The 22,486-nt window shown below is 42.3% G+C and overlaps 1 protein-coding gene across 4 annotated transcripts in view; it reads right to left on the minus strand.

Moving 5' to 3' along the window:
• Positions 1 to 3,021: 3,021 nt before the first annotated feature.
• RIPK3 (receptor interacting serine/threonine kinase 3) overlaps positions 3,022 to 22,486 on the minus strand; it is a 37,025-nt gene continuing 17,560 nt past the window's right edge. For all 4 annotated transcript variants that reach the window (XM_067469786.1, XM_067469788.1, XM_067469787.1 and 1 more), the window contains 9 exons: positions 22,155 to 22,204; positions 20,295 to 20,462; positions 17,908 to 17,990; positions 15,495 to 15,693; positions 13,823 to 13,920; positions 10,648 to 10,720; positions 9,254 to 9,330; positions 6,165 to 6,252; positions 3,022 to 5,474 (listed from right to left, as the gene is read on the minus strand). In XM_067469786.1, coding sequence (XP_067325887.1) covers positions 5,371 to 5,474; positions 6,165 to 6,252; positions 9,254 to 9,330; positions 10,648 to 10,720; positions 13,823 to 13,920; positions 15,495 to 15,693; positions 17,908 to 17,990; positions 20,295 to 20,462; positions 22,155 to 22,204 — 940 coding nt within the window. In that variant the 3' untranslated portion in view covers positions 3,022 to 5,370. The remainder of the gene's footprint in view (positions 5,475 to 6,164; positions 6,253 to 9,253; positions 9,331 to 10,647; positions 10,721 to 13,822; positions 13,921 to 15,494; positions 15,694 to 17,907; positions 17,991 to 20,294; positions 20,463 to 22,154; positions 22,205 to 22,486) is intronic.

A 22,486-nucleotide genomic window follows, 5' to 3' on the forward strand; every position in this document is an offset into this window, starting at 1 on the left:
GGTAGCCATTTTTTAAAATAGTTGAAATGATATCACATTGAGGAAGGTGGATTTTTTTTACTGCTCTAAAGACCAAAATGTGGTGCTTGGAAGAAGCATCACATGCCTCCAAGCACCACATGCCACTGACCTAATCCAGATCAGGCCCTTTGAGGGTTTATTCTGTTGGAGCATGCAAGGAATCAGTTAATGTGTATGCATCAACTGTAAAATAAGATGCATGAAACTGATTGGTTGGGCAATGCCTGGGGAGATGGCTGAGCCTGGGACTTTTTGGCTACTGTTACATTTTTGTTCAGGCTTGAGCTATGTAAGTGCAGGGAGAGAAGAAGAGAGAATCAGATAGAAGCAGAGAGAGACGGTTTGAAAGTGCTCTTGCTTCATGAACTGCTGAAGGAATTTACTCACGTAGACAAAAAAAAGTATATTTTAAATCTCTCCTAAAAGGACACTGATGCAACTGATCACACTTTACATATGTTGTTCTGAACTATGAAGAGTAAACTACTTGTTCTTTAGTGTTCACCTGTGTGGTATATTTTCTTTCTCTGGCAAGGCAATATATGGGCTTATCAAATGTGAACTACACATGGTTTATTTTACATTATGCCATGTATTCCACTATAAATACAGTGTTCCCACATTTATTGTAGGGGTTACGTTCCAGGACCACCCGCGATAAGCGAAAAACCGTGAAGTAGGGACACCCCTCTCCCCTTTCCTCATCACCCTCTTTATCTTCCTCTTCTCCCTCGTCACTGTGCCTCTTGTCACCACCTGGGCCTTGCGATTGAGGGGGCAGTGGAGGTGTCGTGGGGCCCAAGCAGCGGTGAGAGGCCCCAGCAGCGATGCGGAGGAGGAAGGTAAAGAGGGCGAGGAGGGAAGAGGATCGCCCCCTCAACCTCTTTACCTTCCTCTTCCTCATCGCCACCGGAGCCTCTTGCTTCCAAGCGGCAGCAAGAGGCCCCAGAAACAACGAGCAGGAAGAGGAAGGTAAAGAGGGCAAGGAGGGAAGAAGAGCCACCCCCTTGCTCTCTTTACCTTCCTCTTCTTCATCCTCATTGCCACCTGGGCCTCTTGCCGCTGCTTGAGCCTGCGATTGAGGAGGCGCCAGCAATGAGGAGGAGGAAGAGTAGGTAAAGAGGGCAAAGGGGCGGCTCTTCTTCCCTCCCTGCTACAGTGTTTCATCACTACTCTCTCTATATATATATATGTATGTAATGTATGTATGTATGTATGTATAAAAATTTAAAAACCGTGAAGTAGCGAGTCCACGATAAATGAACCGCTAAGTAACGAGGGAACACTGTAATGCAAAATCCAAGTTATGAACGGGTTCACTGAATGCATTGCCTAATGTCACAGTTGTTCCTTTGGCATTTGCCAGTTCAGCTGTGAATGGAAAGTGGAGCTCATTCCAACTGAGGAAGCGACCATAATCTATTTCCCACTCTGTTCTAAGAGTTCAGAAAAAAATATGTAAAGAAACCTCTGCATCTCTCTCCTTTAACGTAACATTTCCTTCCATTAAAAAGAGTTTCCAATTTTGAAGTTTTTCCCATATTTCACATGGGAGGAGGGGGCCGCAAAATCCAGTTTCCATCTCCAGAATCAATTGTAGACTTTGTAAATCCAAAGAATAATTCCACACTTGAATTGTCCATGTTTTGTAAGAGATGATCTTAGAGAAAAAGACCTTGCATCAATTTTAACTATTTATCTGTGAGGTTTCATGCTTCTTGTTGGCTAGAAATGTCCCAAGGTCTTGGAGAGCCAATGAACCAATGGGACTACATTCTGTCTTTTTCAGGGATATAAGAACAGCACAAACATGTCCACAAATTTAAGCCAGGTACTGCAGGCTATATTTTAGAAGATGGTGATGGCAAACCACCTCTTGAGAAAGCCCTATGAAAACCTTAATATGCCATTTGAAGGCACCCACAGCTACACATCTAATCAACCCTCCATATTTCCTCAATTTAGTGGCCCAGGATCCCTGTGAAAGTGGAAAACTGTGAATGAAAAATTGCTTTCTCTGAATTGGGAGGCATTTGTAGATTCTCCAGTGCAAGGGAAGTTCACCATAGAATTACACTGAAGGTTCTAGAGATTTCTAGAAAGGTGTTCTTGCTTGGAATATCTAGGTCCTCCAGTGCAACTCTAAACCATAGGATCACGTTACAGGATTATACATTCTTAGAGAACATTTTAACCAAATCTGTGATTAATCCGCAAACCCGAATATTGTTGTAGGTCAGCCAGAGGCTGATGGTTTAACTGATGATTTAGAGAGGATTGTGGGCTTTCCTGTGGCACATGATAGGCCCTCAAGATTGGGAAATTGAAGTCTCTGAGAAAACTGGCTCGGAAAGTACAGGACCTCAAGGGGAGTCAGAAGTAGCAACAGAAGATAAGGAATTAAGTGAAGAGTTGAGTGATAAGGAGGATTCCCAAGAGAAACCACCTGTAGTTACAGACATCAACAAGTCTTCATTTACAGAGCAGAGCAGAAAGTAGATTGTGTCGTTCAGAGAGATTACATGGAAAAGTTGTGAAGAAAAGTCATGGGAAATGGAATGATTTCATGGGTGTCTATTAAACAGCAAGTTGTTTACCTTAAGTTCAGTTCAGGCAATGTAGTGTTATAGTGAGAAGCTAAGCCAGAGTTCTCTAGTTCTTGGTTCAAGTCAAGCCTTGGTTTTGGATTTAAATATCCTAGAAGTTTTCTATGTTCCTGTTCTTGCATTCCTGTTCAAATTTTTACTAGTTATACCTTCTTGCTTGTGAACTTATGCCGTACCTGTGATTTCTGTCTGTTCCTGGATCTTTATGAGACATTTGGGTTACTGTTTGATTATCACTTGTTGCTAAACCTTTTTGGATTATATATCTTCCTTTCTTATTCCTAATTTTTATATTCATTTTATGTGTTTATGCAATAAACTGTTTACTTATATTCTTGGACTCCTGTGTGGTGCAGTGGTCATAGGTGTTTCTAGGCCTGGAGTGCAACAGATATACGAAGAGCCAACTGTATATTTTATTCTCAACCATCTAGAGTACAAACTCCATATCTGTGGAGAATATGTTTCCTGTCACACACCTGCAACATGGATACTAGAAATCACAGATAACAGAAAACTCTGTATTAGGAGTACACTTGAATTGGAAGCATACCATAGAATTACACTGGAGGACATTTATTTATTTATTTACTGTATTTATATACCGCTTTTCTCACCCCTGAAGGGACTCAAAGCAGTTTCCAACATAATAGTGGCAAAATTCAATGTCGTACATACACGCGGAAACAAAAACACAATTTCTAGTGACACCCACAAAGAATTCCAGGGGTTATATTTCTTTTGGACTCTGGGTAAGTGAATCCATGGATAGTGAGTCCATGAAAAGGGGGAATGTACTGTACTTTTAGAGTGGTCAGAGCCATTGAGCTGATGCACATGATAATGTCTGTCGTAATGTCTAAGGTGGATCTGGCCCAGCTTACTTGTCCGAACGCATCCACCCCTACGTCCCACCTCGTAATCTAAGATCATCTGGAGAGGCCCTGCTCTCGCTCCCGTCAACAGCACAGATGTGTCTGGCGGGGACAAGAGACAGGGTCTTCTCAGCTGTGGCCCCCCGCCTATGGAACACACTTCCAAATGAGGTAAGATCCGCTCCCTCCCTTCCTGGCTTTTAGAAAAAAATTAAGATCATGGTTTTGGGACCAGGCCTTCAGGCAGTAGGAGTAAATGTATGCAGCATTTCGGAAAGACAATGACTGGAACGGTGATTTGACGGACGAGACTGTTTTACTGTTTTAATGATTGTTTTATTGCTCATTGATGTATTTTTAATTTGATTTATGTCTAATTGTAGTGTATTATTGTAATTGTTTGTAATGACATTGAAATTTTGCATTACTTATGTATAAACCACTTTGAGTCCCCCTCGGTGTAAGAAAAGTGGTATACAAATACTGTAAATAAAAATAGTAATAAATCTGTAATTGGTTAAGCAGACGAACTCAGAGGGTGATTCTCCCCAAGGCTTCCTCTTCATCCTGGAAAGAAGTGACGAGCGGAGTGCCGCAGGGTTCCATCCTGGGCCCGGTCCTGTTCAACATCTTTATTAATGACTTAGATGAAGGGCTAGAAGGCATGATCGTCAAGTTTGCAGACGACACCAAATTGGGAGGGATAGCCAATACTCCAGAGGACAGGAGTAGGATTCAAAACGATCTTGACAGATTAGAGAGATGATTGGCCAAAACTAACAAAATGAAGTTCAACAGAGACAAATGCAAGATACTCCACTTTGGCAGAAAAAACGAAATGCAAAGATACAGAATGGGGGATGCCTGGCTTGAGAGCAGTATGTGTGAAAAAGATCTTCGAGTCCTCGTGGACAACAAGTTAAACATGAGCCAACAATGTCATGTGATGGCAAAAAAAGCCAGTGGGATTTTGGCCTGCATCAACAGGAGCATAGTGTCTAGATCTAGGGAAGTAATGCTACCCCTCTATTCTGCTTTGGTTAGACCACACCTGGAATGTTGTGTCCAATTCTGGGCACCACAAAGATATTGACAAGCTGGAATGTGTCCAGAAGAGGGCGACTAAAATGATCAAGGGTCTGGAGAACAAGCCCTATGAAGAGCGGCTTAAAGAGCTGGACATGTATAGCCTTCAGAAGAGAAGGCTGAGAGGAGATATGATAGCCATGTATAAATATGTGAGAGGAAGCCACAGGGAGGAGGGAGCAAGCTTGTTTTCTGCTTCCCTGGAGACTAGTATGCAGAACAATGGCTTCAAACTACACGAAAGGAGATTCCATCTGAACATTAGGAAGAACTTCCTGACTGTGAGAGCTATTCAACAGTGGAACTCTCTGCCCCGGAGTGTGGTAGAGGCTCCTTCTTTGGAATCTTTTAAACAGAAGCTGGCTGGCCATCTGTCGGGGGTGCTTTGAATGCAATATTCCTGCTTCTTGGCAGGGGGTTGGACTGGATGGCCCATGAGGTCTCCTCCAACTCTATGATTCTATGAAGCGAAGATTGACCAGATTTCATGACATCTGCTGGCGGAGCGTAAATCTCAACCACTATTCATATGACATTGTCCAGGGGGGTTCCAAACACCTTTTTCTACAATGTATATATCAAGGTAGGTGAACAACGGATTTCCAATCGATACATCACAAAAAATTTTGGCCTATACTATCATTTTTACACAATTATGCAAAGTAGTTGGATGGCAAACCAGTGGAAGCAAGAATGATGGTATTTGGATTTGGACCAAATGACCTTCCAAGCCAAGAAAAGGGAATTGTCTATCAGAAACCATCCGCACTCTGCATTCCTAGCTATTGCTTTTCTCTAGGTGTCTGAGTCCGTCCAATGTGCATAGTGTTATGGCTTCCAATTTGGACTCCCGAGAAGCCGTGTCCGGAGATGTGAATGTTGCCATCTGCAGAAGAGAGAAGAAATTGTTATTGGCAGCTCAGGGATAGAAAGGGGACATTTACACTATAGAATTATTATTATTATTTGGTCATGTCAGGAGCAACCTGAGAAACTGCAAGTCGCTTCTGGTGTGAGAGAATTGGCCGTCTGCAAGGACGTTGCCCAGGGGACGCCCGGATGATTTGATGTTTTATCATCCTTGTGGGAGGCTTCTCTCATGTCCCCGCATGAGGAGCTGGAGCTGATAGAGGGAGCTCATCCGCCTCTTCCCGGATTCGAACCTACGACCTGTCGGTCTTCAGTCCTGCCAGCACAGGGGTTTAACTCACTGCGCCACCGGGGGCTCCATACACTATAGAATAAATGAGGTTTGATGTCATTTTGACTGTCATACTCAATCCTATGGAATCCTGGGAGTTGTAGTTTTACAAGCTCTGCCAAAGCACGCTGGTGCCTCACCAAACTATAACTCCCAGGATTCCATACCACTGAGCCATGGCAGTTAAAGTGGGATCAAACTGCATTCATTTTACAGTGCAGTTGTTCCCCATGCCCCATGGTCAGCTGTGCCAATGAGGGTTGTGCTATTTTCCTCTAAGATACTCACTCACATGGCACTCATTATACAGTGCATGTGCCCCCCAAGATAGGCTGTGACAATGAAGGTTGTGTTATTTTCCTATAGGATACTCACATGGCACTCTGCTGTCAAAATGTGGCAGAAGGGAATGATCTTGAGATGCTGGTCCAAAATCCACTTGGTGGGGTGGCAAACACATATACTGAAAACGGGAGAGTTAAAGTGGTGTCAAACTCCATTCATTCTACAGTGTAGATCAGGTATGGTCAAACCCAGGCCTAGGGGCCAGAGGCGGCCTCTTGGGCTCTTTTCTCAAACCCTCTCACCATCCTATCCTTCCTTCCTTCCTTCTTCTTTTTCCTTCCTCCTTCCATCCCTTCTTTCCCTCCCTCCCTCTTTCTCCCTCCCTCCTTCCTTCCCTTCCACCCTTTTGTCCTTCCTTTGTTCCCTCTTTCCTCCCTCCTTCCCCCTCTCTCCTTCCTTCCTTCCCTTTTGTCTTTCCTTCCCTCTTTCTTCCCTCATTCCCTCTCTCTCTCCTTCTTTCCTTCCTTCCTTCTTCCTTTTGTCTTTCCTACCTTCTCTCTTTCCTCCTCCCTCTCCCTCCATTCCCTTCCACCCTTCCATTCTTCTTTTTCTCCCTTCCTTCCACCTCTTTTTTTCCTTCTTCCTTCCATCCCTTCTTCCCCTCCCTGCCTCTCTCTCCCTCCTGCCTTCCTTCCCTTCCACCCTTTTGTCCTTCCTTCATTCCCTCTTTCCTCCCTCTTTCCCTCTCTCTCCCCTTCATTCTTTCCCTTTTGTCTTTCCTAATGATGTCGAGCACCCCCCCCCCAAAAAATGGATAGTGACTTATAGTTCTGCAAAGGGCAAGGGCACCAGACTACACAACAAAGGTTAAATCTTGGTCACATTGCCAAGGCACTGACAACAACAAGGACCCCACGAGGCTTTTGGGAAATGGCTGGATCTTGGGACTTCTGCCCTTTGTGAGAGTTGTAGTTCCCCCAAGGACCGAGCGATGGATCATGTTATCTATCAACTCAGCGCCCATCTGCTGACTTCTACCAAGAGAAATAACTCTTTGCTGCCTGACTTGGACTGCAAGCTACCTCTGCTTCCACAAACCTTCCCCAGGGGCATGGGATTTCCAGTTCTTTTAATAAATCAATATTGTAATAAAATAATAAAGATGTGGGGTGGGAAGGGAAATTTTATATGAACTATGTATAAGAAAATATTGTGTGAAATGTAATATGTTCCCCCTGCCTTTCCTTTGACTTTTGCCCTACAAAAAGTGACCAGAAACTGTTGCAATGCTAGAGGGAAATTCTCTGCTTCCCTTGAGACTCATCCCTGATCGACTTATCTGCATGGAACAATAGCTGTTGATTCCCTCATCTCGCCCTCTGAGCTTGACTAGCGAGAATGAGGAAGTCTACAGAAACCTGGGAAAAAAGAATGATTAAATTTACAAAGGACAGCGTTGATCCCCTTTTGAGGTCCACTGTCCGACTCAGCCGTTTCTTCCCCCCAGAGCCATTTCCAACAGGAAGACCTTTGTTTACAGCGATCACACCTGGCCGGCCAGAACAAAGCCTCACATTCCATCCTGGCTGGCCAGCTGTAATCCCATCATTTCTCCATTGTATGTGATCATCCCTCCCTCTCGCTCCTGATTCGTCCATTCTCGGGAGCGAGGAATGTTCTGATTGGCCTCCCCGAGGCGGAGAAGCATGCCGATTGGCTCGGAGGCGGGGCGGGCCGCCAAGCCTCCTCCCAGCTGTTCAGCGGCCAGCCAATCAGTGCGAAGCCGGCCGGCAAAGGCGGGCGGGAGATTTGAACTGTTTTCCTTTGTGTTTTCTCTATAAATATGTTTGTAACTGCCCTAGCTGTATGCTTGTGGTGGAATGATTCCCACTTGCATCCGATCTCAGCTGAATCGCTAATAAACACCTCGATGCCCCTTCTTCGCTTTGGCAAGGGTCTCATTTCAATTATTAATATTAAATAAAATTGCTGGAATCAGGCTTCTCTGAAGGCTTGCCAAGGTAGCGTTCCCTCTTTGGTGGGAACTAAGGGTCATCTCTCCTTGGAGTTGACCCCCCCTAAAGTCTAGTTTGACGTCACTTCCATCCCTCTTTCTTCCCTCATTCCCTCTCTCTCTCCTTCTTTCCTTCCTTCCATCCTTCCTTCCTTTTGTCTTTCCTACCTTTTCTTTCTTACTCCCCCCTTCCATTCCCTTCCACCCTTCCATTCTTCTTTTTCTCCCTCCCTCCCTCCTCTTTTTCCTTCCTCCTCCCATCCCTTCTTTCCCTCCCTCTTTCTCTCTCCCTCCATCCTTCCCTTCCACCCTTTTGTCCTTCCTTCCTTCCTTCTCTCTTTCCTTCCTTCCCTCTCTCTCTCCCTCCATTCCCTTCCACGCTTCCTTCCATTCTTTTTCCCCTCCCTTCCTTTCTTCTCTTTTTCCTTCCTCCTTTCCTCCTGGGGGATATTTAACTGGGAGAAGAAGCAATTGAGAGGGACCATGAGAACCATGTTTTAAAATTTCAAAGAGTGTCCTGTTGAGTAGGAGGAGGGGAAAATGGACTTTCTGCTGCTCTAAAAACCAGGGCACAAGGGAGCAATGGTTTCAAATGGCAGGGAATGAAATGTGACTAAAAGGATTAGGAAGAACTTCCCGGAGAGTGGGATAGGCTGCATCGGAGTGTGGTAGAGTCTCCTTCTCTGGAGGCTTTTCCGCAGTGGCCGTCTATTGGGAGTGATTTGATTGTGCCTTCTTGCGTAGCAGGAGGTTGGACTGGATGGCCCTTGGGGGTCTCTTCCAGGTCTAGGATTCTATATCAGGAGTAGGCAGTATGGGGTCTAATGGATACACTTTTTCTCTCCCATCCACCCTCTCATCCTGACCAATGCCAACACTTTTTGGGATCCAAACATTTCCTGTCTTTCCTTCACTTTCTGCTTCCAAAAGAGAAGAGGAAGGAGAGCAAAGGGCAAGGAGGGGAATTGGGGAACCCCCCCTCCCTCCCAGACCACCCACCTCACTCTGACCCACCATGCAGCCCCCAAGTTAGCAAGTTTGCCCATGCCTGGTGTAGATACACCCTTGGGTAACTTTTCATAATTATCCTCCAGTCCTCTACAGTTCCCCTAGCCATGTTAACCCTGATATCGTACCCTGATATTGGACCCCAACATTCTCTTACCTGTGGATAGTGTTGATATCCAGATGAATAAGGTGGGTAGAGATAAGTGTGCGAATGGGGCCGAGGTGGTCTGCCATCTTTAGGATGCAAGTGAGAGAAAAGAAAAATAAATTACAGTTCCTCTTGCAAAGTGGTTTCCCACATGCTAGAATCTTTATCTTAACACGTTGGGCAACTTCCTTATTAGGATATGACTCAAGGCAAGGTTTAGCCTTTGGGCTATATTTAGTCCTTCGCCTGATTTCAGGAACAAAGATTCTGAGTGCATCTACACTGTCAATTTAATGCAATTTGACTCCATTTTAATTGCTCTGGCTCAATGCTATGGGTTCCTGGGAATTGTAGTTTGGTGAGGTCTCCTGGGAGTTATAGTTGGTGAAGAATCAGCACCCTTTGGCAGAGATGTGTAAAGATCTCCTGAAAGGGCAATTACCATGTGTCCAGAGCAGTGAACCATAGCAGTGGTGTCAATTGGGATGAATTCTAAAGTGTGGATGCACTCTTTGTGTTTCAATTTGTCCAACTGATTTTAGTCACTTAGGACAATTCTGGGCACCACAACTGAAGAGGGAAATTGACTCTAAGCTCAAATGTGTCCAGAGGAGGATGACTAAAATGATCAAGGGTCTAGAGAATAAGCCCTATGAGGAGCAGCTTAAAGAGCTGGGCATGTTTAGCCTGCAGAAGAGAAGGCTGAGAGGAGACATGATGAAGGCCATGGAGAAATATGTATGGGGAAGTCATAGGGAGGAGGGAGCAAGCTTATTTTCTGCTGCCCTGGAGACTAGGACGCATAGAACAATGGCTTCAAACTACAGGAAAGAAAGGAGATTCCACTTGAACATTAGGAAAAACTTCCCAACTCTGAGAGCTGCCTCGGAGTGTGGTGGAGGCTCCTTCTTTGGAGGCTTTTAAGTAGAGACTGGATGGCCATCTGTCGGGGGTGCTTTGAATACAATTTTCCTGCTTCTTGGCAGGGGGTTGGACTGGATGGCCCATGAGGTCTCTTCCAACTCTAGGATATGGAGCCCCCGGTGGCGCAGTGGGTTAAACCCCTGTGCCGGCAGGACTGAAGACCGACAGGTCGCAGGTTCGAATCCAGGGAGAGGCGGATGAGCTCTCTCTATCAGCTCCAGCTCCTCATTCGGGGACATGAGAGAAGCTTCCCACAAGGATGATAAAAACATCCAATCATCCGGGTGTCCCCTGGGCAATGTCCTTGCAGACGGCCAATTCTCTCACACCAGAAGTGACTTGTAGTTTCTCAAGTCACTCCTGACACAACCAAAAACTCTAAGATTCTATGATTTTAGTCAACTAAAATATGCCCTCTTCATCTACATTATGGGACCAGAAAAGCAATCTATCCCGGCTGGAAGAAGGCAAAGAAAGACCTGCGGGCTTAAGACGATCCCGAAATTTCACTTCTGGCTGATGGGACTCTTCATAGCTTGCCTCCTCATTTTCCTAGAAGAAGAAAAACATTTGTGTAAATGAGAACAGCCATAAACGTTCATGTATATTGAAGTGCTTCTTCCCATGCCAACTTTGATCAGTAGATGAGGTTCTCATCAGCTTGCCCCTATTTTTTCCAAGGTGCATCTATACTGTAGAATTAATACAGTTTGAAACCACTTTAACTACTGCTTCCTCCTTTTCTTCTCTCAAAAACCAATTACAAACTTTTCTGTTTAGAGAGGCCTTTAGTGAAGGAAACTAAGCTGGAGTGATAAGAAACACCATAATGTTTATGGACACCATAAACATTATGGTGTTTCTTATCACTCCAGTTTATAATCTGACAAGAACATGAATGTATATTTTTGTTGTTTTAAACTGCTTATTTTATGATGTTTTATACTTATTATCTATGTATTTGGATTGTGTTTACATGATTTTTATATGTTGTAAGTCGCCTTGGGTCCCATGAGGGAGAAAAGCGGGATATAAAGATTTATTATTATTATTATTATTATTATTATTATTATTATTGCCTTCACTTAATGCTATGGAATCCTGGAAGTTGTAGTTTTTGGGAAAGCATGATCTTTGAGATCATAACCTTTTGGAAAACCAGACTCTCCAAAGCTTTTTGGAAGCGTGACCCTTTGGAGATTAATTGGTATTCACACTATTTGGAACAATCATAATCTTTTGTAAAGTATGATCTTCCTGAGAAGAGTTAAATATTAATTTAAGTGAATATTTTTCTTAGTGGTAAATATCCACTAGTATTTATGCAAGGCAAATTAGGTTTCTCAGTTGTTAGACTGATACACCTGGTGTGGTGAAGTGTAAATTTTTAACTTGCAGTTATGTATAATTATAGATAGATGTTTAAAGGGTAACATAACTAAGGGAGATGGTAGCCAGCTCAGCTCATGTTGAGCTGGGTTACCCTGGAAACAGGGGCGGAGCCAACTGCCACTTGGCAGGGCAGCCATTTTAAAAACAGTTAGTCTGTAGTCAGCGAACTACAGGAGAGGCTGGTTCTAGTGTGTGTTGAGAACCAGGAAGGTAAGCTGTAGTTTAAAAACTACAGGGAAAGGCTGATTCTATAGTAGTGAGAATCAGGAAGGTTTTGGCTTTTAGTCTGAGTAGTTTAAATAAGTTGAGTTGACTTATTTATATTAATAGTTAGTGTATGAGAGAAAGGGTGAGAGAAACCCAGTGAGAATCTCTATTGCAACAGGAACATCACAATGAAAGAATAAGCTTGTAACTGAAGTAATCTATTAAGGAAAGAAACACAGTTTGAAGAAACCTGTTTAGTGGAAGGAAGAGTCCTTTCCAGAGTTGTTTAAGGAATGATATAAATGTAACCTCTGGAGATACGTGCCTCTAAGAGTAAGAAACATTGAAACCATCATGCTCCTTCTACATTTCAATAAACTTGTTACTGGGTTGTTGTAGGTTTTTCCGGGCTATATGGCCATATTCTGGAGGCAATTTTTCTCCTGATGTTTTGCCTGCATCTATGGCAAGCATCCTCAGAGGTAGTGAGGTCTGTTGGAAGTAGAAAAAATGGGTTTATATATCTGTGGAATGACCAGGGTGAGACAAAGGACTTTTGTCTGCTGGGGCTAGGTGTGAATGTTTCAGCTGATCACCTTGATTAGCATTCAATGGCTTGGAAGTGCCTGGGGAGAATCTTTTGTTGAGAGTGATTTTATGTGCCTGTTTGTTTCCCCTCTGTTGTTTTGCTGTTGTAAATTTGTTTCCTCTCTGTTGTTCTGCCATAGCAGAGCACCTGATGAACCAACCTGGACACAGCATATTATTTGAGAACACAGAAGTGCTGGACCACTCTCACAACCACCATGTCAGACTACACAGAGAAGCCATTGAAATCCACAAGCATGTGGACCATTTCAACAGAAAGGAAGAAACCACGAAAATGAACAAAATCTGGCTACCAGTATTAAAAAACTCAAAAATTACAACAGCAAAACAACAGAGGGGAAACAAACAGGCACATAAAATCACTCTCAACAAAAGATTCCCCCCAGGCGCTTCCAAGCCATTGAATGCAAATCAAGGTGATCAGCTGAAATATTCACACCTAGCCCCAGCAGAAAAAAGTCCTTTGTCTCACCCTGGTCATTCCACAGATATATAAACCCATTTTTCCTACTTCCAACAGACCTCACTACCTCTGAGGATGCTTGCCATAGATGCAGGCGAAACATCAGGAGAAAAATTGCCTCCAGAACATGGCCATATAGCCCGGAAACACCTACAACAACCCAGTGATTCCAGCATGAAAGCCTTCGACAATACATCAAACTTGTTACTGTTTTTCCTAAAGCCCCGTCTCTCTTACAATTCCTTTCCAAGTTAAGTCACACTACACCTTAAAGAAAGACCAAGTCAATATCACTAGCTATTAGCTACGCTATCAAATTAATAAACTCTTACAAAGCAGTTGCTCCTTTACAAACGTTTACAAATTGGTGGCCTCATCACAAATTAGTGCTCGCAAGAAACAAAATAAAGTAGTCTTCGTTAAAATAGCATAGTTGGTTTACTTACAAACTTCATGTATTCAGCATACAGGTACATTAATTATCAATCCAATTATAGACAGATTGAAATAGTTTCTCTGTGCAGATGACACAGGGCATCTTATTTATAATATTAAAAGTTTATAGCATCTCCCTGTTCTAAAATGGAGTCTGAGATCGAAATAGTCCCAGATCTAGTCACATGGTCTGTAGTTCCTCCCATAACATAGAGTTAAGGGAAACTGCATACCAATACACACATATATAATACAGTAAGCAATCTGAATTATATACATAACAAATAACTAGTATAGGAGGCTTTTAGAAGGTTGCTATTTCTAATAGTAGTTTCATACTATCTTTAGCCTCACCAAACTACAACTCCCATGATACCACAGCATTGAGCCAGAGCAGTTAAAGTTGTGTCAAACTGCATTCGTTTGACACTGTAGATGGCTTAACGTCTTTTCCAACAATGAGTTTCCTAACTATAAATAAACTCAGTTTTGGACCTAGTTAAAAAGGTCACACATGTTCCTTCCATTGTTAGTTGTCATGGCCTTACTTTCTCAATGTATTCACTCTGGCTACGTTGAAGAGGCGTCGGTGCTGGAGGTTTCCCTTCTTGCCTTGTTTTGGAAACAGTCGCTGGAGGTGTAGCTTCTGAAAGGAAATAATGGAATTATTGGTAAGCTGATTATTTTCATTTGTTGACAACAGCTGAAGATGTCAACAAGTTGGAATATGTCCAGAAAAGGGTGACTAAAATGATCAAGGATCTGGAGAACAAGCCCTATGAGGAGCAGCTTAAAGAGCTGGGCATGTTTAGCCTGCAGAAGAGAAGGCTGAGCGGAGACATGATGAGGACCATGTATCACTATGTAAGGGGAAGTCATAGGGAGGAGGAAGCAAGCTTGTTTTCTGCTGCCCTGGAGACTAGGACATGGAACAATGGCTTCAAACTACAGGAAAGAAAGGAGATTCCACCTGAACATTAGAAAGAACTTCCTGACTGTGAGAGAGAGCTGTTCAGCAGTGGAACTCTCTGTCCCAGAGTGTGGTGGAGGCTCCTTCTTTGGAGGCTTTTAAACAGAGGCTGGGTGGCCATATGTCTGGGGTGCTTTGAATGTGATTTTCCTGCTTCTTGGCAGGGGGTTGGACTGGATGGCTCACAAGGTCTCTTCCAACTCTATAATTCTATGTTTTTGACAAAGCTTGGAAACATTACCTCTTTTTGACTGTAACACCCATGAGCCCCCTTTTTTGGTGAGGACACAACACTGTTCCATATATATAGGTCTTCTATTGTTGTTGTATGCCTTCAAGTCATTGCTGACTTACGGCAACTTTAGGGGGGACTTAATATGGAGTTCTGTAGGGCTGAGAGTATATGACTTGTCCAAGGTCACCCAATAAGTATTCATAGGATCATATTGCTGGAAAAGACCCCAATGGGCAACCAGTCCAAACCCATTTGTCTGTAGAAGGTGCCCAATCCAAGCATTCCCAACATAAGGCCACTCAGCCTCTGTTTAAAAACCTCCAGAGAAGAAGACTCCACTCTGAGGCAGCAAATTTCACTGTCACACAGGCTGGGCTATAGCACAGCTGGTTCATCACCAGCAGCAATAGATCACTGCCAACCGGAAGGTGGCAAGTTTGAATCCCGAGTCAGATTGAGTGCCCGACTGTTAAGCCTAGCTTACTGTCCACCTAAGCAGTTCAAAAATAACTGAGGTGTGAAGAGAGAAATTATGGACCGATTAAAGCAGGAAGTTACTTTATGACACCATAACAATGCTTGTGATCAAAGAACAAGAAGGAAATACAATCAAAATGACTTGGTGTCATAGTGGATGAAGCGACAGCACCCCCTGTGGCCAGAATCGAGCATAACCTCCAGGTGCCAAAGTTGGAAATACCAAAAACACCTCTATCTGTCTGTCTGTCTGTCTTGTATGTCTAAAAATGGCATTGAATGTTTGCCTTGTATGTGTGCATTGTGATCCGCCCTGAATCCCCTTTAGAGTGAGAAGGGCAGAATATAAATGCTGTAAATAAATAAATACTATCAAGAAAATTATTTCAAATGTTTAATGTGTTCCATTTCCTGTCATTTGAGTCATGGCCAAGCAGGGATTTGAACCCTGTTTTCCAGAGTTATAATCCAATGCTCAAACCACTATGCCACTCTGGCTTCGTTATAACCCTAAAATTACAACCCCATTTGTACTCACCATTTGGCCTATATGAAGATTCTTCAACTTGCAATGTTTTAAAATACTCCTCTATTCCAACGGATGTGTCGAGTGGTGGCTGATATTCCACGTTCTTTGCATATGGGTTGAGTGACGATGGGAAGTCCACCTTCTCTGAACACTGAGTGGCCGGACTGTCTTTCTTTGGTGTTGAACTTGAGGAATTTTTTTTCTGCACCTTAAAAAAAAAGATAAGAAATTAGTTTCAAAGATTAAAGGGGAGGAATGTCATTAATTATGAAGATTGTTGCACCCCAGGCCTGAAGCCACCTATGACCATAGGACCACACGAATCCAGATTATAAGCAAACAACTTATTGTAGAAAAAAAAAAACCAAAAACCATAAAATATATGAAAAAAGGAGGAATAAGGAATTGAGAGATATAATCCAAAAAAGATTTAGCAATAGTTGATAGCCACACAGGAATCCAAAGCCGCATACAAATCCAAAGGTAACACAGTCCAGGAACAGCCAAAAATCACAAGTACAGAATAAATCCATAAGCCAAAGGTATACTTAATAAAACTTGAGCATTAATAACAAAACAAGAACATAGAAAACTTCAAGAATACTTGAATCTAAAACCAAGACTTGACTTGACTCAATGACTAGGGAACTCAAGCCTAGCTTCTTACTCAAAAGCCAACGTTGCCCTAAACTAACTTTAAGGTAAACACTGGCTGTTCATAAGCAGTCTTGAAATCATGTCCTTTCCCATGAATTTTCTCTATCTCTTTCTCACATAATCTCGTAGACCTATGGAGTCTGTTTTCTGCTCTGAACTGCAAATGAAGATTTTTGCTAATCTTCATACCACCAGGTACAGAGCTTTCCATTTCACTTAGCTCTTCACTCGACCCCTTATCTAATGCTATTTCTGGTTGCACTATATGACCTTGGAGTTCTGCACTGTCTTAACCAGTTTCATTTCCCATGCCTGAAACTTCTTCATTTTGAACCTGGCCTGGATCTTTGAACCCCTGGAAATCCCACATTCCCTTCTGAATTATCAGTGAACCCATCATCCCCTGGCTGAGCTACGGCAAAGATGGTTCTTGTTGACATAGGGTGCATCTACATTGTAGACTTAATGAAGTTTGACACCACTTTATCTGCCCTCACTCCATGTTATGGAACCATGGGAATTGTCGTTTTACAAGGTCTTTAGAAAGCTATGCCAAAAAATGCAGGTGCCTCACCAAACTACAGTTCCCATAATTCCATAGCATTGATCAATGGCACTTAAAATGGCATCCAAATTATTGTTTATTATTTATTTATTTACTCTATTTGTATACTGCCTTTCTCAGCCCATGAGTGACTCAAGGCAGTTTATGGTTAGGGTTAGGGTTAATTCTACAGCATAGATCAGGCATGGGCAAACTTTGGCCCTCCAGGTGTTTTGGACTTCAACTCCCACTATTCCTAACAGCCTGCCAGCTGTTAGGAATTGTGGGAGTTGAAGTCCAAAACACCGGGAGGGCCAAAGTTTGCCCATGCTTGGCATAGATGGACTCTGAAGCATATGCTCTTTGACAAATTAGCCTTAAGGGAATGTGTACATCACGAGAAAAACTCTCCTCCATCTTTCGATTCCACAGAAAGACTTTCTCCTCTTCTAAAAAATCATGGGCTTATCTACATAGGATTAATAACCTGCATTCATTCTGTATTCGTTCCTAAGTTCCTTAATTTCTGGTGGGTATTGTAGGCTAGAGCTCCTTCTACACTGCCATATAATTCAGATTATCAAAGCAGATAATCCACATTATTTTCTTTGAAATTAATTATATGAGCCTACATGCATATAATCCAGTTCAAAACAGATAATCTGGATTTTTATATGGAAGTGGAGAAAGGGTCTGAGTTAATCTAATTTAGTTCTGAATTAGGAAGAGTCAGGGGGTGATCTGGAATTGGCCCAAAATTCCAACACTGTAGGACTATTTGGAATCGATAACAAAGGAAAATGCAGCGTAGCCAGTGTTATATATGAGTTTATAGTAGCAAACAGGAGAGAAAATACCAAGGTTGCTCTCGTAAAGTTCTAAAATTTATTTTTGTCTACCAACTAAGTACATCTCGCATGAAAGAGTAGATAGACAAAAGAAAGCTGTCTAATTTTAGTCCATAATGCTGTCTTTCATGTAAATGTGTGTAGAACATCTTGAAGCAGCTCATCACAGGGAAAAAAGGGACAAATCATATCCACATTGCTGCCATTGTCACTCCCAGATAGCTTCATATAGGCATTGGAAAAAAATCACATACTGATATATCCTAAAATGATTTCTGGAGGAAGGAAAAAAATCAATAGTCAGAGCACTCTTGACATTTGGTGGCTGGATGCAAAAGTACACCCAGAATTTCCACGTTTTCTTACCACTTACCAAAATATTCTGAACTTCATGGACAGCAGCCATGATGTGCCCTTGATAGCAGGAAGATACAGCCTCCATCTCTTGCCTGCAATCTGAGCAAAATTGAAAAAGAGACAGTAAGAGGATGTAATGTTCATTTTTGTTCCATTTGCCAATTTATGTTTTAGGCATCTCAAATTATAGAACGATTTGAACTGGAATTCACATGGACATACAAACAACGCAATGAAAGGAAAGCTCGAAACCATTTTGAAGATCATTCAGGACAACAGTATTTATTGTGTGTTTTCAATCTGAGGCTATTAGACGAAATTGCCTTGTAAACTACTGCTCTCACGATTCAATAGCTTTCATCCAAAATATCTTGGTGTCACCTTAGATTTATTTATTTAATTATTATTTCAGGTACTTTTACCCTGCCCTTCTCAACCCCCGAAGGAGGACTCAGGGCGGCTTACAAAAAAATTACACATAATATACAAAACCATAATTAAAAGCAGTTATCACAGTTAAAACAAACAACCAGTGCATAACACATCATATAAAACATCATGTAAAACATCATATATACTATTCTCGTGCTCCACGTTTCATTTTCCAGAATTCCATAGGTCTAATCCATTAAACATTCCTAGTCATCGTCAAACGTTCTTTCTTTATCTGCCCGATTGTCCGAATGCCTGGTCCCAGATCCATGTTTTTAGTTTTTTCCTAAAGGACAGAAGCGTTGTTGCAGATCTTATTTCCCCGGGGAGTGAATTCCACAGGCGGGGGGCCACCACCACGATTGAACACCAACATTTAGGAAACACTGTAAGACAGTGTTCCTCAACCTTCCTAATGCGTTGACCCTTAATACAGTTCCTCATGTTGTGATGGCCCATAACCATAACATTATTTTCGTTGCTACTTCATAACTGTAATTTTGCTACTGTTATGAATTGTAATGTAAATATCTGATATGTAGGGTGTATTTTCATTCACTGGACCAAATTTGGCACAAATACACAATACGCGCAAATTTGAATACTGGTGGGGTTGGGGGGGTTGACTTTGTCATTTGGGAGTTGTAGTTGCTGAGATTTATAGTTCACTTACAATCAAAGAGCATTCTGAACTCCACCAATGATGGAATTTAACCAAACTTGGCACACAGAACTCCCATGGAATTGTTTGTTGGGCATTGACCTTGAGTTTTGGAGTTGTAGTTTATTAACATCCAGAGAGCACAGTGGTAGGGCTGGGCAACCACGGAAAAATTTGTTTCTAAACTCAATTCGTTTTTTGGGGGTTTTTGCGTTTCGATATTTAAAAGAATTCCAAAATTTTTCTTTAAAAAAGTTCAATATTTACGAAATTTCGTAAAATTACGAAATAATACGAAACAAATACGAAACGAATACGAATCGATTCGTTAATGGCGGACGCGACCGCGCAATACGCTAAAAACCTCCATATGGGACAGGGGGAACTTCTGAAGCTTCCCTCTCCCTCTGTTGTTGACTGTTGGTGTGATATTTATAATTTTTTTTCACTGATTAAACAAACAACAGCTATAAAACTTGCCCCAGACATGCGGAAATAATAACGAAACAATTTCGAAACGATTTCGAAACGAATACGAAGCGATTACGAAGCGATTACGAAACGAATTGAAAAATTCGTTTAGTTTTTTAGATGCTCCTGAATGGTTCGTTATTGCTTCGTAACCAAAAAAATAACGAATTTTTAACGAATTACGAAACGAAACCGCCCAGCCCTACACAGTGGACTTAAACTATGATAGATCTGGACCAACCTTGGCACGAATACTCAATATGCTCAAATTTGAAAACCTGGTGGAATTTGGGGAAAATAGACCTTGATACTTGGGAATTGTAGTTGCTGGGATTTATAGTTCACCTACAATCAAATAGCATTCTGAACTCCACCAATGAGATAATTGGGCCAAACTTCCCACAGAGAACCCCCATGACCAACAGAAAATTCTGATGGTCCTTGGCCACCCCTCTGACACCCTCTCGCAACTCCCCCAGGGGTCCCAACCTCCAGGTTGAGAAACACTTCTGTATGAACACCAAGCACAAAGTAGCTGCACACAATAGCATCCTACAGAAACTTACTGGCATGGGGTGCAGACCCAAAATTAATAAGATCATTAGACCTGGCCTTGACTTACTCAACTGCCAAGTATGCTTGTCACAGCAGTTAAAATGGGGTCAAACTGCAATAAATCTACTGTGTAGATGGGGTCTTTAATGAAATGCCTTCTTTCTTTGACTCAGAAAGTTTAGTATTTAAATAAGTGCTCCCCACCTTCATTTTTGTACTGAAGGAAATTCAAGTGTCCTACAGCTCCACCCAGCCTCTAGTTTGCAAAATGTCCCTTTTATTACCTCTGAAGGATGGCCTTTGGACTTTGTCATTGTGCCAGCACCGTTCCATGAGTTTGACCACATCTTGTACTTTCAGCACATCAGTGATCTTCTCCAGCTTTTCTGTACTTGGTCTCTGGCCCTGGAGAATGTGTAGTTTGAGAAGAGAACGCAAGGCGCTAGGGCGATCTGGGTAGGCACAGATGGTCGCCATCAGTAAAAAGCACACATAGAGATATGCATACACACAGACACACATATGGTTGGCCCTCCACATTTGCAAGTTTCATTTTTTTTGTGGATTTGATTAATACATTTTCTCTAGGCATCTCTAGGTCCCTTACTGAGACTCTAGAGCTAAAGTGTATCACTGAGTTGCACTGGAATAACTGGAGATCCTTACTCACTCAGGCTTGTGTGTGTGTGTGCGTGTGTGTCAAGAGCAACTTCAGAAACTGCAAGTCGCTTCTGGTGTAAGAGAATTGGCCGTCTGCAAGGATGTTGCAGAGGACGCCCGGATGTTTTGATGTTTTTACAGTCCGGATGTTTTGATGTTTTTACAGTCCTTGTGGGAGGCTTCTCTCATGTCCCTGCATGGGGAGCCGGAGCTGACAGAGGGAGCTCATCCACGCTCTCCCCGGATTTGAACCTGCGACCTGTCGGTCTTCAGTCCTGCTGGCACAGGGGTTTAACCCACTGCACCACCGGGGGCTCCAGGCTAATAATAATAATAATAATAATAATAATAATAATAATAATAATCCAGTGTATATATATATATATATATTAGGGCTGGGCGGTTTCGTTTCATTAATTCGTAATTCGTTAATAATTCGTTAATTTTTTCAATTACAAAACGATAACAAACCATTCTGGAGCAATTATTTAAAAAAACGAATTTTCAAAAACGTTTTGTAAATGCTTCGTATTTCGATATTGTATTCGTTTCGTTATTGTTTTGAGGTCGTTTCGTTATTTTTTCCGCATGTCTGGGCCAGTTTTATGGTTTAATTAGTGAAAAAAAATTATAATATCACACCAACAGTCAAGAACAGAGGGAGAGGGAAGCTTCAGAAGGTTTTGGAGGTTTTTTAGCGTATTTCGCGGTCGCGTCTGCCATTAACGAATCGATTCGTTATTGTTTCGGAAATCGATCCGTTAATTTTTTACCATTTACGAAATTTCATAAATATAGAACTTTTTAAAAGGAAAATTTTGTAATTATTTTAAATATCGAAACAAAAAAAAACCCCAAATACAAATCGATTTTAGAAACAAATTTTTCCGTTGTTACCCAGGCCTAATATATATATATATATATATATATATATATATATATATATATAGGACCCCCCAGTGGCGCAATGGGTTAAACAACTGAGCTGCTAAGCTTGTTGACCGAAAGGTCGCAGGTTCAAATCCAGGGAGCAGTGTGAGCTTCCACTGTCAGCCCCAGCTTCTGCCAACCTAGTAGTTCGAAAACATGCAAATGGGAGTAGATCAATAGGTACCGCTCCGGCAGGAAGGTAACGGCGCTCTATGCAGTCATGCTGGCCACATGACCTTGGAGGTGTCTATGGACAACGCTGGCTCTTTGGCTTAGAAATGGAGATGAGCACCACACCACAAAGTCGGACACGACTGGACTTAATGTCAGGGGAAACCTTTACCTTTACCTTATATATATCTTGTTTGCTTTGTCATACTGTGTTTTTGTGTCAGTAAAATAATAATACTAAGAAGAAGAGGAGGAGGAGGAGGAGGAAAATAAACATTTTTTTTATTTTTTCCCCACTTTTGCAGTGGTTCTGTGCCTCTAACCCAAGAAAATGTGGAGGGCTGCCAGATAGAAAGGAACCATAACAGAACGAGCAAACTCACTTGAATAAGGCTCCTCGCCTGATAACAAGGACCATGTGATGATCCCATAGCTGAAAGAGAGAGAAATAAGTGGATTAGAGCTAAGGAAGAATGCCTTCCCAGTTAGCAAAGTCCTTGCTGTTCCCCAAGAATGCAATTTTCAATGGTTCCAACACCCGAGCTTCTGAGGAGCTCATATGAGTAGGGAAGTTGCACACCAAGGAAGCTTGTTTCGAAGTAAGGCTAACTATTGGGAGGCAAATGCCATGGCTCTGTCTGCTAATGTTGTGGTCTTATTGGATCTACCTTGTGGGCCATCTGTTTCTTGCTGGTGGTTTTTGAGTGGAGGTAAG

This window comes from Anolis sagrei, chromosome 6 (genome assembly GCF_037176765.1).
Source record: "Anolis sagrei isolate rAnoSag1 chromosome 6, rAnoSag1.mat, whole genome shotgun sequence".
Lineage (NCBI taxonomy): Eukaryota > Metazoa > Chordata > Lepidosauria > Squamata > Dactyloidae > Anolis > Anolis sagrei.